Source organism: Geotrypetes seraphini, chromosome 8 (genome assembly GCF_902459505.1).
Source record: "Geotrypetes seraphini chromosome 8, aGeoSer1.1, whole genome shotgun sequence".
NCBI classification, from domain to species: domain Eukaryota; kingdom Metazoa; phylum Chordata; class Amphibia; order Gymnophiona; family Dermophiidae; genus Geotrypetes; species Geotrypetes seraphini.
Genome location: NC_047091.1, coordinates 67,974,113 through 67,988,809, shown reverse-complemented (window position 1 = coordinate 67,988,809; position 14,697 = coordinate 67,974,113). Strand labels below are relative to the sequence as shown.

The 14,697-nt window shown below is 44.7% G+C and overlaps 1 protein-coding gene across 10 annotated transcripts in view; it reads left to right on the top strand.

Annotated features, from left to right (window-relative positions):
- SPDYC (speedy/RINGO cell cycle regulator family member C) overlaps nucleotides 1-14,697 on the top strand; it is a 200,083-nt gene that overhangs the window by 135,456 nt on the left and 49,930 nt on the right. For 9 of the 10 annotated variants that reach the window (XR_004540272.1, XR_004540270.1, XR_004540271.1 and 6 more), the window contains one exon: nucleotides 6,878-7,169. The exons of the other annotated variant lie outside the window; for it this stretch is intronic. Coding sequence is in view for 6 of the 9 variants with exons in the window: in XM_033953789.1 (XP_033809680.1) it covers nucleotides 6,878-7,169 (292 nt within the window). In the remaining 3 variants the exon portion in view is untranslated. The remainder of the gene's footprint in view (nucleotides 1-6,877; nucleotides 7,170-14,697) is intronic. 10 annotated transcript variants of the gene reach the window in all.

The window sequence follows — 14,697 nt, the reverse complement described above, 5'->3', positions numbered from 1 at the left end:
AGTGGCCATGTATTACATCAACAAGCAAGGCGGAACAGGCTCTCGCCTCATGTCAGGAAGCCCAACGGATCTGGTCTTGGGCGACAGCTTGCAGTCTCTTTCTGAAGGCTGTTTACATTCAGGGGGAACAGAATTCCTTAGCAGAATTCTTCAACCTCACAAATGGACCCTTGACCCTGTCACTCTCCGGTTCATCTTTGCTCAGTGGGGCACTCCTCAAGTGGACCTCTTTGCAGCTCCTCACAATCATCAACTGCCCCTCTTTTGTTCCAGACTCTACTCCCCTCATCGTCTGGCAGCAGATGCTTTTCTCCTCAATCGGGCGGATCGGTTTCTTTATGCCTTTCCTCCCCTTCCTCTCATGTTGTGGACATTGTTCAAACTTCAGAAGGAGAAGGCCACCATGATTCTCATCATCCCACGGTGGCCACGGCAACATTGGTACTCCCTTCTACTTCAGCTCAGTTCCAGGGAACCCATACTGCTACCAGTATTTCCTACTCTACTTACTCAGCATCAGCAATCTCTGCTTCATCCCAACCTGCCATCTCTCCACCTGACAGCTTGGTTTCTCTCGGGCTGACCCCTGCTCGTGCATCTCTCTCTCAGCCTGTTTGTTCCATTCTGGATGCCTCCAGGAAACTGTCCACTCTTCAATGTTACCAACAAAAGTGGACTCAATTTTCTTCCTGATGTCTCCTTCATCATCATAATCCCACTTTGCTACCGGTAGAACAACTGTTGGCGATCTGCCTTGCCTGCACTCTGAACAGCAGGAAGGCAGGAAAAGCAGAGAGAGGAGCCCGATCCTGCAGGGGAGCGTGAGGCAGTCCGCCCCTCCCCCGAAACCAGCGGGGTCTCCTTGATTTTAGAGCCCCACACCGGCGATCTGCCTTGCCTGCACTCTGAACAGCAGGAAGGCAGGAAAAGCAGAGAGAGGAGCCCGATCCTGCAGGGGAGCGTGAGGCAGTCCGCCCCTCCCCCGAAACCAGCGGGGTCTCCTTGATTTTAGAGCCCCACACCGGCGATCTGCCTTGCCTGCACTCTGAACAGCAGGAAGGCAGGAAAAGCAGAGAGAGGAGCCCGATCCTGCAGGGGAGCGTGAGGCAGTCCGCCCCTCCCCCGAAACCAGCGGAGTCTCCTTGATTTTAGAGCCCCACACCGGCGATCTGCCTTGCCTGCACTCTGAACAGCAGGAAGGCAGGAAAAGCAGAGAGAGGAGCCCGATCCTGCAGGGGAGCGTGAGGCAGTCCGCCCCTCCCCCGAAACCAGCGGGGTCTCCTTGATTTTAGAGCCCCACACCGGCGATCTGCCTTGCCTGCACTCTGAACAGCAGGAAGGCAGGAAAAGCAGAGAGAGGAGCCCGATCCTGCAGGGGAGCGTGAGGCAGTCCGCCCCTCCCCCGAAACCAGCGGGGTCTCCTTGATTTTAGAGCCCCACACCGGCGATCTGCCTTGCCTGCACTCTGAACAGCAGGAAGGCAGGAAAAGCAGAGAGAGGAGCCCGATCCTGCAGGGGAGCGTGAGGCAGTCCGCCCCTCCCCCGAAACCAGCGGGGTCTCCTTGATTTTAGAGCCCCACACCGGCGATCTGCCTTGCTTGCAATATCCCTTGTTATTCTTAACAGTTATTCAGTATACCTTGCCGGCAATATACCGTGCTATTCTTATTAGTTGGTATACCTTGTTATACCTTGTTATACCTTGTTATAGACCACTCAAGCCCCGATCCGCCTCCTCCCCATTGCCAGACGGGAGAGGAGACTTTTTCAGTTATTTTATAGTTATTTTTTTACTTTCTTGATTTTGCTTCGGGAACTCCAGCAGCGGGAGCCAGCCCACGCCGCCGAGAAGGAGAGCATCGGACCTGCAAACAGGCCACTCAAGCCCCGATCCGCCTCCTCCCCATTGCCAGACGGGAGAGGAGACTTTTTCAGTTATTTTACAGTTATTTTCCTTACTTTCTTGATTTGCTTCGGGAACTCCAGCAGCGGGAGCTTTTGCCGACAGAGACAACCCAGCCCGCACCAACACCATTACCACAGCCCAAACCAGAGACATACCAGAACCAAAGAATCTTCCACACCACAAACAAAATGGAAAATTACATATACAAAACCACACTTGCCATCCTAATACTTTCACTACTCATTTCCAACTGGCAAACCACAGGATATCACCTATCACCCATCCCAATTCTGACAACAACCTACAGACAACCACAACCACCCAGAAAAATCCACACCACGAGAACCCTAACATCCTGCCCACTGACCAGCCAAGACCACATTCCCACCACCTGGGGAAAAAGACCTCCACCAAAGCACAAGACTACTACTCAAAAACAACTCACACCACCAAAAAATATCCTCTACCTTAATTGCAATCCTAATTCCAACACAAAATATACCTCGTTAACCTGTGCCTACATGAATATAAGATCAATTAGCCCAAAAGCAAACCTAATTAAAGACTGGCTGACTGAAGAACAACTAAGCTGTCTCTTCCTAGCCGAAACCTGGCTAACATCCAATTCGGACCCATGCATAACCGAATTCTGCCCCAAAGGGTACAAATTAGAGCTGGTTTGTCGAGAAAACAAACGAGGGGGAGGACTAGCTATTCTAGTACAAAACAACCTCAACCTAAAAGTTCTACACAAACACTCAACCCCTCACTTAGACCTTCTTGCATGCCAACTCTCCGACAATACACTCACAGACACCTTGAACTGTCTATTATGCTACATCACTCCAGGAAAATGGAACACTTCAAAACTTGAACTCGAAGAATTCATATTCCAGAACTCTCTAACCTCCACATACAATTTGCTCCTAGGAGACATCAATCTCCACCTCGAGGACCACACATCCAAACAAGTAGACGATATACTCTCATACCTCGACGCCCTATCCTACCAGATCCTCAATCCTGAACCCACGCACGAAAAAGGCCACCAACTTGATATAGCAGCATTCACGTCTCATAACCTCCACACCCCAAAAATTCATATCACCAATGGTACCTGGCATCCCTCTCTTTGGTCAGACCACCACAAATACACTTTCACCATCAACTGGCCTCAAAATATCACAAAACCCAAGCCACAAAAAACAACCTTCAAATCTAGACAGAAAATTGAGCCTGCCACATTCTGGGATAAAGTTGACCCTATAATCGCCCCCATCGACCCAACTGACTTCGTAAATCACTGGCGCATCCTAAGTGAAACAACCTTGAACGAGCTAGCCCCTGAAAAAACCAAACATAGAACCTGCAGATCCTCAGACAAGTGGTTCGACTCCGAACTCCTCCTACATAAAAGGCATTGCAGACAACTTGAAAGATCTTGGAGAAAAAAGAAAAATGATCAAACCAAATCCGCTTGGAGAATCCAAATCAAACTATACAATATCAAACTTAAAGAAAAGCGCAAAACATACTACTCTAAACTAATTGGCACAAACACCTCTGACACAAAAACACTCTTCAACTTAGTAAAAAAACTTACGGACACAAACCCATTCCTTGCCACTCAAGGCAATAAACCACCAACAGCTTCTCAACTAGCAGACCACTTCAAACACAAGATCACTACAATCAGAAATACCTTCAACAACTCAACCACCAAACTCTACGAGATAATAACCCCCACAACAGAAGAAGCCATATCTGCAGACAGAACATGGACCACATTCCCAACCCTACAATGGTCTGATTTGAACCGACTATACAAAAAATACAGCCACACCTCATGCGACTTGAACTACTGCCCATCGTATCTGCTTACAAATGCCTCCCTTAAATTCAAAACCAACCTCATGCAATGGATTCAAAGCACTCTCATAGAAGGTCAATTCCCACAAGATCTTGGAGAGATCATAATCACACCCCTACTGAAAGATCAAAAAGGCCCTATAGACGCTCCTACCAACTACAGACCTATCGCTTCGATCCCATTATATGTCAAACTGATTGAAGGACTTGTGGCTCAATACCTCACCAACTACCTATTTGACCATAATATACTTCACTCCTCTCAATCAGGATTTAGATCTCACCACAGCACGGAAACACTACTAGCTACACTACTAGACATAGCCCGACAACACCTCAGTAAAGGACACAGGATCCTAATTATCCAACTAGATCTTTCCGCCGCCTTCGATCTAGTCGATCACACCATATTACTCCAGATACTTGATGCAATCGGGATCTCAGGGGTGGTTTACAATTGGTTCCAAGGATTCCTCAAAACAAGAACGTACAGAGTTAAGACAAACAACACGAAATCTAACACATGGTCAAATCCATGCGGAGTCCCGCAGGGGTCACCACTATCGCCCATTCTATTCAATCTCTTCATCTCCTCCCTCGGCACCACTTTAGACAACCTAAATGTAACATCATTCAGCTACGCAGATGACATAACTATTCTCCTCCCCTTTGAAATCCAAGACCACACCTCAACAGGACACCTGGAAATAATTCTGGATGAAGTAGAAAAATGGATGACAAACCACAAACTGAAACTAAACTCGGACAAAACCAAATTCCTAATGCTTGAAACGGACAAAAACCCATCCATAACAGACCTAGAAATTAAAGCAACCAAATACCCAATCCAGACCTCACTCAGAATCTTGGGAGTGCAGATAGACAGATGCTGCACTATGCAGACCCAAATCAACAAAACTACCCAAAAAGCATTCTTCACAATGCGCAACTTAAGAAAAATAAGGAAATTCTTTGACAAAGAACACTACAGGATAATTGTACAATCCCTGGTACTAGGTCTCGTGGACTACTGCAATATCCTTTATCTACCATGCCCCACAAACATGATCAAAAAACTTCAAACTGTTCAGAACACAGCCCTTAGACTAATTTACTCACTCGGAAAATTTGACCACATCACCAATGCCTACCTAGACTCACACTGGCTACCGATTTGAGCCAGAATTCAATTCAAACTATACTGTCTACTCTTCAAAGTAATTAACGGTACTGCACCCACCTACCTAAATGACCGCCTAAACCGTAACCTTCCAACCAGAACAAGAAGAAAACTGACATCATTCACATACCCACCACTCAAGGGTACTCACCGCAAAAAGCTTTATGATAGCCTCCTGGCAACACATGCTGCAAAACTCGAACCTTCCATCACCAGATTGTTAACCACAACATCAGACCTCAAGACATTCCGTAAAGAAATCAAAACACTGCTGTTCAAAAAGCATATACAATCTACCTAACCTCCCTCACCCCATCCCCCAAGAAACCAAAACACTGCCGTCCAAAACATCTTCCGATGTTATTAAGTCTTTACTATCATTCTGTTATTAAGTCTCTATCCTCAAACTGTATTCTCTATTGTCATGTACCATCCTGGAAATGTCCAGTTCTCTTCTTATGTAATCCGCTTTGAACCGCAAGGTACAAGCGGAATAAAAATCACTAATGTAATGTAATGTAATGATTATTTGCTTTCTTTATCGGGCTCCGGTCTCAAGTCTACGTCAATCATAGTACACCTCAGTGTCATTACTGCTTTTCATGAGCCCGTTCAAGGAAAACCTCTCACGGCTCATCTTCTGGTTACCAGGTTCATGAGCGGCCTTTTCAATGTGAAACCACCTCTTAAGCCCCCTCCCATTATCTGGGATCTTAATGTGGTTCTCTCCTCTCTCATGAAGCCTCCTTTCGAGCCATTGGCCACAGCTCATCTCAAATTTCTCACTTGGAAAGTGGTCTTCCTTATTGCCCTCACCTCTGCCAGGAGGGTTAGTGAGTTACATGCACTGGTGGCTGATCCACCTTTCACTATTTTTCACCATGACAAGGTGGTTCTCCATACACATCCAAAATTTCTCCCTAAGGTTGTCTCTGACTTTCACCTTAACCAGTCTATTGTCTTACCTGTATTCTTTCCGAAACCTCATTCTCATCCTGGGGAACAGGCTTTGCATACTTTGGACTGTAAGCGTGCTTTGGCTTACTATTTAGAGTGCACTAAGCCTCACAGATCATCCCCCCAACTTTTTCTATCTTTTGATCCCAATAAGTTGGGTCATCCTGTTTCTAAACGTACGAAATCCAATTGGCTTGCTGCTTGCATCACGTTCTGTTATGCTCAGACCGGACTGACACTGGAAGGTTCTGTTACGGCCCATAAAGTTAGAGCTATGGCAGTGTCTGTAGCTTTCCTCAGATTCACGCCTATTGAGGAAATCTGCAAGGCTGCTACTTGGTCGTCAGTTCATACTTTCACATCTCATTATTGTCTGGATGCAATCTCCAGACGGGATGGTCGCTTCGGCCAATCTGTTTTACAAAATTTATTTTCCTAATGACCAACCTTCCCTCCATCCCTCTTTTTGTTAGCTTGGAGGTCATCCATCAGTTAAGAATATGCTGCCTGCTTGTCCTGGGATAAAGCACAGTTATTTACCGTAACAGGTGTTATCCAGGGACAGCAGGCAGATATTCTTACGTCCCACCCACCTCCCCGGGTTGGCTTCTTAGCTGGCTTATCTTAACTGGGGACCACGCGCCTCCGTCGGGCGGGAAGGTACTCGTGCATGCGCGGTGCGGCCTGCTGGAACTTTCTAAGTTCTTAGAATGCAATCACTCTAAAATTGTTCGTACCGGGGTTCCGTCGGTGCCGTCACCCATCAGTTAAGAATATCTGCCTGCTGTCCCTGGATAACACCTATTACGGTAAGTAACTGTGCTAAATGGTAGCATAACAAGGGATGAGAAAAACAAATTACTCATCTTCCAGGAGGACAACTGGTTATCACTTTCCTGCTGGTTCATATATCTCTGAGTCATCTGAGGAAAATTGAAGGCAGCCTCTTTAACTTATTCTTTTAGGTCATGGCTAAAGATTCGTCTCACTGGGCATGGCTCCGTGACAGGCCCCTTCACCATGGTGGCGCAATGAGGAGCTACTTGAGAAATGAGGAGGACCTGTTTCCACGAGGGCCAGGCTTCACCCCTCCTTGCTGTGCCCTGTGTACGCAGACAGAGAGCAACTACACCAACAGAACTGGTTCACCTTCTTCCCCAGAGAGTGATGCTTTTCCTCTGAATGAGTGGTCCCAAGAACTGATCATCCTTCCGCCAGAGATTCTGCTGGATCCAGGCACAACCTATGACATTCATAGTAAGTGCAGACTTGATCAATTTAGCAATTGATGTGTTCTTATTTTTAGCAAATGCCAACATCTGACAATAATAGAACAGTTTACATCTCAAATATGGTAAATGTTGAGAGCAATTCTATTGCCAGGGCTATTATAACCATATTAAAAACATAAGCGAAACTTGAACAAAGTGCTAGATATACTGATGTAGGATCTCCTGCTTAAAAGCAGAGACAAGGCTTTGAGAATCATTTGCCATTGAAGAAAACCATTTAAAAAATTGAATTTTAAGCATTACTGGAATAAACCTTTTGCACAGAAAATAGCTTACAATAAATTATGAGAAGAAACACAAATTAAACAGAAGGTAAATACTTCCTTAGTCCACAATAACAACCAAAGATAGATTCAAATGGGAAATTACTGGGAAGTGTGATTCAAAGTACAGAAAAATTTAATTCTGCCTGAGATCTACCGCAACCTCTAGACAAAGGTTGCCCCAGCTTTGCTACCTGAAACACTTACTGCTGACAAGAGAACCTTTTCAAAAGGAAATCTTATTAAATACATAATGAACATTACTCTAGCATCCCTCCAGACTAGTACAGATGAATGGACTGTGCATATCTACCAGCAGATGGAGACTGAGAATTCTTGACTTTAAATTAGCTACTAATAGGCTGTGCTATTTCCGAGTCAGTCTATTCTCAGTCTCCAGCAGGTGGAGGTGGTAAGTCTGTGCCTTCCCTGGAGTGCATCTTAGGCTTTTCAGAGAGGGGGGTGTCCTTCAGTCCCTTCCAGCCTGAGCTTCTGAATAGTTGAAGGCATTTGGATAGAATTTAGACTAAAAATAAAAGAAACCTCTGGGCATTTTCCTCTTTCTTCTACTGGATGGAGGCGGGAATTTTCAATCCCCTTTAGCTTTGGTGGTGCCACACTCGGTAGAGTCCCTTCTTCCTGTCTCCCACCTCCCCATTATTTACTAGTGCCACATTTTTTTTTTCTCTGCCTGTCCAATGGCCACTTTGAGAGCTAGTGGAATCTGCCCTATTGAGAAAAGTAAACAAAAACAAACCAGGAGTCTTTAGAGCAGCGTTTCTCAACTCAGTCCTGGAGTACCCCCTTGCCAGTCAGGTTTTCAAGATATCCACAATGAATATGCATGAAAGACATTGCATATAATAGAAGCAGTGTATGCAAATCAAGTTTATGCAAATTCAGTGTGGATATCGTGAAAACCTGACTAGCAAGGTGGTGCTTCAAGACCGAGTTGAGAAACACTGCTTTAGAGCAGGGGTGTCTACTAACTCAATCGCATAAGGAGCCTGTGTTTTAGATTTTGGCCAAGTCGCAGGCCAAATTTTTTATTAAGATAATTAGGGGTCCTTTTATTATCCCAGGACAAGCAGGCAGCATATTCTCACACAAGGGTGATGTCACCGACAGAGCCCCAGCACGGAGCACTTCAAAAGTGCATCACCACTTTAAGTCTTTAGAAAGTTTGTGATAGCCCGCACTGCACATGTGCGAGTGCTTTCCCGCCCGACGTAGGCGCGTGGTCCCTCAGATTCTTAGTTTTTGCAGAGCTAAGAAGATGTGTTTCAACGGCCGTTGAAAACTTTTTTGTCTTCCGCTCTCGCGTTTGTGACTTTTTAGTCATTTTCACATTGTTTTTTTCTTTACCTTACCTTTGGTTAAAAAAAACCTTTCTTTTTTTATCCCTTGCAGTTTCTGGCCCGGCGGGGCCTGTTTGTCCACCTTGGCCACTGTTTTTAATTTGGCCAAGGCGGTGTTCTCGTCGTTACGCCACTGACGGGATTTAAGAAGTGCTGTCGCTGTGCTTGGCCCATCTCTATGACTGACCCACATCACTGGTGTCTCCAGTGTTTAGGGCCAGAGCACCATCCCGATCAGGATCGGTTGGCCAACGCTCCTTGAATTGGGGATGAGCTTTTTGGACTATCTATGGACACGGCCAGTCACAAGCTCTTTGCCCATGAGACCCGGTGGGACACATTGATCAAACCAAAGAAGAAGCCTGCTTCTTACGAGTGCAGGTATAATGTGAGGCCTGCTCCTCCTCCTCAACTAGGAAGCAAAAGCAGCAACCACGTCAGCAACCTAAACAGGATGCTCAACAAAAACCTACACCGCCTTTTTGACGTGTTCCTCAGGAACATAGCCACAGTTCCCATTCTCCAGCCTCTACCTCAGCCAATCGGAGGGCTGCTTAATCATTACATAAACCATTGGGAGCTCATTACTACAGATCTCTGGGTTCTAGACATTATTCATCAAGATATGCACTCCATTTTCATACCCTACCTCCAGATCATCCTCCAAAAGTCTATTTTGGACCCTGCACAGTCCTCTCTTCTCCTTCAAGAGATTCAATCCCTCTTTCTTCTAAATGTCATCAAAGAAGTTCCTCTATCTCAACAACATCAGGGATTTTACTCCTGTTACTACTTAATTCCAAAGAGACTACGACCCATTCTGGATCTCAAAGATCTCAACAAATTTCTAGTCAAAGAGAAATTCCGGATGCTCTCCCTCGCCCTGCTTTATCCACTTCTGGATCAGAATGACTGGCTATTGTCTCTGGATCTCAGGAAATATCTCCACTTGCAAGTGAATCAGCGTCGTCATCAGTACAAGGTCCTTCCTTTTGGCCTGACATCTTCTCCCAGAGTCTTCACGAAGTGCCTGATTGTAGTAGCCACATCTCTCTGATCCCACTGTCTTCAAGTCTTTCCTTACCTGGACGACTGGTTGATCAAAGCTTCTTCGGCTCAGGATGTGGCTCTGGCAACATCTCCAAGTTTTGGGATTCGAAGTCAATTTCCCCAAATCCAACCTAATTCCGTCTCAACACCTTCAGTTCATTGAGGCTATCCTAAACACTATTCTCATGAGAACATTTCTCCCTCCAGATCGCCTGTATGCTCTCTTCAGCCTCTGTCAACAGGTGTTCACTGTTCAGACCATCTCTGCGAGACGCATGATGGTTCTCCTCGGCCACATGGCTTCCACAGTGCATGTGACACCACTGGCAAGGCGACATCTTCACACTCCTCAGTGGACTCTTGCTTCCCAGTGGTCTTGAGTGACAGATCGTCTATCACAGCATATCTCTGTCACATCATTTCTTCAGCAGTCGCTTCAATGGTGGATGACCTCCTCCAATCTATCTAGAGGCCTACTTTTTTTACTTGCCTCCTCATCAAAGGGTGCTAACGACGGACACATCTCCTTATACCTGAGAATCACGTCTGGATGGCCTTCAAACCCAGAGTCAATATTCAAGGGGAGAAGAATTCCCCATCAGACAACCTCAGCAGAATTCTTCAATCTCACGAATGGACTCTCAGTTCTGCAGCTCTCCATCCCATCTTTCTTCAATGGGGCACTCCACAAGTGGACTTATTTGCGGCTCCCCACAATCACAAGTTGCCCCTGTTTTGCTCCAGACTATACTCTCCTTACCATCTGGAAGCAGATGCTTTTCTTTTGGATTGGACGAACATGTTTCTTTATGCATTTCCGCCCACTCCTCTCATATAAAAGACTCTGTTCAAACTCAAACAAGAGTCAGCCACCATGATTCTAATTGCTCCTCGGTGGCCCATTCGGTTACTTCAACTCAGCTCCAGGGAGCCAATACCTCTGCAGATTTTTCCTATTCTGCTTACTCAGCATCAAGGATCTCTTCTACATCCCAACCTGCACTCATTACACCTGACAGCTTGGTTTCTCTCGGGCTGAATCCATCTGACTTACATCTCTCTCAGCCTGTACGCAATATTATTGACGCCTCCAGGAAACCAGTCACTCAACAATGTTATCAACAAAAGTGGACTTGGTTTTCGTCCTGGTGTCTCCTTCATCATCATGATCCAACTTCCTTGTCAGTGGAATTGGTGTTGGATTATTTACTCTATCTGTCTGACTCTGGCCTCAAATTTACATCTATTAGAGTCCATCTCAGTGCTATTACAGCTTTTCACCTGCCAGTAGAGGGAAAGCTTCTTACTGCTCACCCTTTGGTCTCCAGATTCATGAAAGGACTTTTCAATGTGAAACCACCTCTCAAACCTTCTCCAGTGGTCTGGGACCTTAATATGGTTCTTTCCAGGTTAATTGAGCCTCCATATGAACCAATGGCCACTGTTCATCTCAAATTTCTTACCTGGAAAGTTGTCTTTCTTATCTTGCTCACATCTGCCAGGAGAGTCGGTGAGTTGCAAGCATTGGTGGCAGATCCACCCTTCACCATTTTTCACCATGATAAAGTGGTTCTATGCACGCATCCAAAGTTTCTACCGAAAGTTGTGACGGAGTTTCATCTCAATCTGTCGATTTTTCTCCCAGTTTTTTTCCCTAAGCCTTATTCTCATGCAGGAGAAACAGCTCTTCACACTCTGGACTGTAAGAGTGCTTTGGCCTATTACATAGACATGACAAAACTACACCACACATCCCCTCTACTCTTCTTCTCATTTGATCCTATCAAGTTGGGGCACCCTGTTTCCAAGAGAATGATTTCCAACTGGGTAGCTGCCTGTATATCGTTCTGCTATACTCAGACTAGACTGCACCTGGAGAGTTGTGTCACAGCTCACAAAGTCCAAGCTATGGCAGCTTCTGTAGCTTTCCTTAGATCTCCTATTGAGGAAATCTGTAAAGCTGCCACCTGGTCCTCAGTTCCTACATTCAGCTCGCATTATTGTCTGGAGTCTTTCTCCAGATGGGATGGTCACTTCGGTCAGTCAGTATTACAAAATGTATTTTCTTAGAGCCCAACACGCCCACCATCCCATTCTAGTTAGCTTGGAGGTCACCCATGTGTGAGAATATGCTGCTTGCTTGTCTTGGGATAAAGCACAGTTACTTACCGTAACATGTGTTATCCAGGGACAGCAGGCAGATATTCTCACAACCCACGCACCTCTCCTGGTTGGCTTCTTAGCTGGCTTACCTTAACTGAGGGACTGCATGCCTACATCGGGCGGGATGGCACTCGCGCATACGTGGTGTGGGCTATTGCGAACTTTCTAAAGATTTAAAGTGGCGATGCACTTTTGAAGTGATCCGTGCCGGGGCTCTGTTGGTGACGTCACCCATGTGTGAAAATATCTGCCTGCTGTCCCTGAATAACACATGTTATGGTAAGTAACTGTACTGTAAGGTGTGCTAACCAATTTAGCACGTGCTAAAGATTAGTGCACTCTAAATGCTAAGGCATCCATTATATTCCTATGGGCATCATAACATTTAGCGCATGTTAAATTGGTTAGTGCACCTTAATAAAAGGACCCCTTAGTCTTAGTAGAAGTATAGGGTTACAGTCTCTCAGACCCCACGTCGGCTCTGTGGTGTAAACAAAATAAATAAAAAAGACTTTTCCTCTGTTTTTTAAGGTCCTAGTTCACGCTTGCTGTCTAGCACCAGCTCTTGACAGGATACACATTTCAAATCTGACATATTGTAATCACAAAATAGAAAATAAAACTATTTTTTCTACCTTTTGTTGTCTGGTCATTTTGTTTTTCCATCATCTTTGTCCCAGTTTTTTTTTCTGCTTTTTGTCTATCTTCTTTTAATTTTCTTTCCAATATCTGCTGTCCATTTTTTCTCCTCTTTTCTCTTGTTCCATTCCTTCCTTCTGCCTGTCTCCAACGTATTGATTTTTCCCATTCAGCTTTCTTAACTTTTTCTCTTTTGCATCTGTTCACTCAAATCTTGCCCTCTTTCTCACCCTTCTTTTTCAGTTTTCGGCTACCTCTCAATTCTTCATTTCCTCTGTCCTTAGCTCTTCCATTTCCCATCTCACTCCTTTCCCAGCCTCCTATTTCTTACTATCTACTCCCATTACTATATCTCTCCTCCTCTCTCCCCATTGTCCAACATTTTACTCCCTCTCTTTTCTGTTATTTTCCCTTCCCCCCTTGATGCTGAACAGTGAGATGGAAGGGAAAAAAAAGAGATGCTGCATCTCCCTCCCTTCCACCCCCAGGACTAACATTTCTCCCTCCCTTCTATCCCCAGATCCAGCATCCCTCCCTCCACCCAGGTCCACCAATTCTCCCTTTCTCTTCCCAACAGCTCTCCTTTCAAGTATCTCTTTCCCTCTTCCTCTACACCACCCCAGATCCAATTTCTCTCCCTTGAGAACATTGTCCACCATCTATCTCTCTCTCTCGCTCTCCTCTGTTTCTGACCCCTTAAGCTCTCCCCCCATGTCCAATCTGGCACTGCTTTTAATACCCTTCCCCTGCCTACTTAAAAAAAACAAACAAAAAAACAGTTAGTCTAGGAGGCTTCCTCTGCCCAGCATATCCTCCTCCTTCTCTCTGTGCAGTCCAATGTTGCCGTCATGCTGAAAGTGGCCTGCGGTTGTGCTCTCGGAACTTCCCCTTCTCATGGCCCATCAAAGACCACAAAGCCTCTGTCGCAAACTGCTCAAATTATCATCCAATCTCTAATCTACCATTTTTGACTAAACTCACTGCGAAAACAATATTTCAACAGTTATGACTTCACTTAAAAAACAATCATCCTCCATCTGAATCAGACTGGATTCAGGAAACATCACTCAACAGAACATTCTATGATAGGCCTCACTACCACCATGCTCAATTACTTAGATCAAAGTAAAATCACTGTTCTCATATTTTGACCTCTCGGCAGCTTTTGATACGGTTGATCATACCCTTTTGCTTAACAGACTTAACTCTATAGGAATCTCTGACAACACTTACAATTGGTTTGCTTCTTTCTTTTCAAACAGAACCTCTAAAATTATTATCTGACAACCAGAAACAAAAATTTGGCATTCCACAAGGATCTATACTATCCCCTCTTCTTTTTAATATCTTTATTTCTCTCCTCCTTACAATAGCTCAATCTCTTGGATTCCTATGCAGAGGACTTCCAGTTACTTTATCCAATTAACTTGACTGACAAACAAGAAATACATGCCATCAACTTAAAACTTGAGACAATTAATTAATGGCTCCTCAGTAACATGCTATTTTTTAATCCGCAAAAATCAAGCAGGGATGATTTTCTCCCCAAATAACTCCAATAATTTACCATTTCTCCCATTTTTCTAAAATCTACTCTGTTAAAATTCACAAACACTGTCAAAATTCTTGGAGTAATACTAGATAACAAGCTAATGTTCCACACTCAAATAGGCTCTGTCATTAAAAAGTGCTTTTACAAACTAAGAATGATTAGATCCATATGAAATCTATTAGAACCTTCCTTTCAACATCCTTCTTCATTCCTTAGTCATCTCTTAGTTAGACTACTGTAACTCGTTATATAATGGCCTCCCTCAAAAAGAACTCCGTAGGCTACAAATTATTTAAAACACGGCTGTTAAACTAATACATAAAGGAAAAAAATTTGATCATGTAACCCCATTCCTAATAAAATCACATTGGCTTCTGATAACACACTGAATTACATATAAAATTTTACTGTTAACATTTTAAATAAAATCCCTTCATATCTTGGACAGGCTGATTATTCCTTACATTT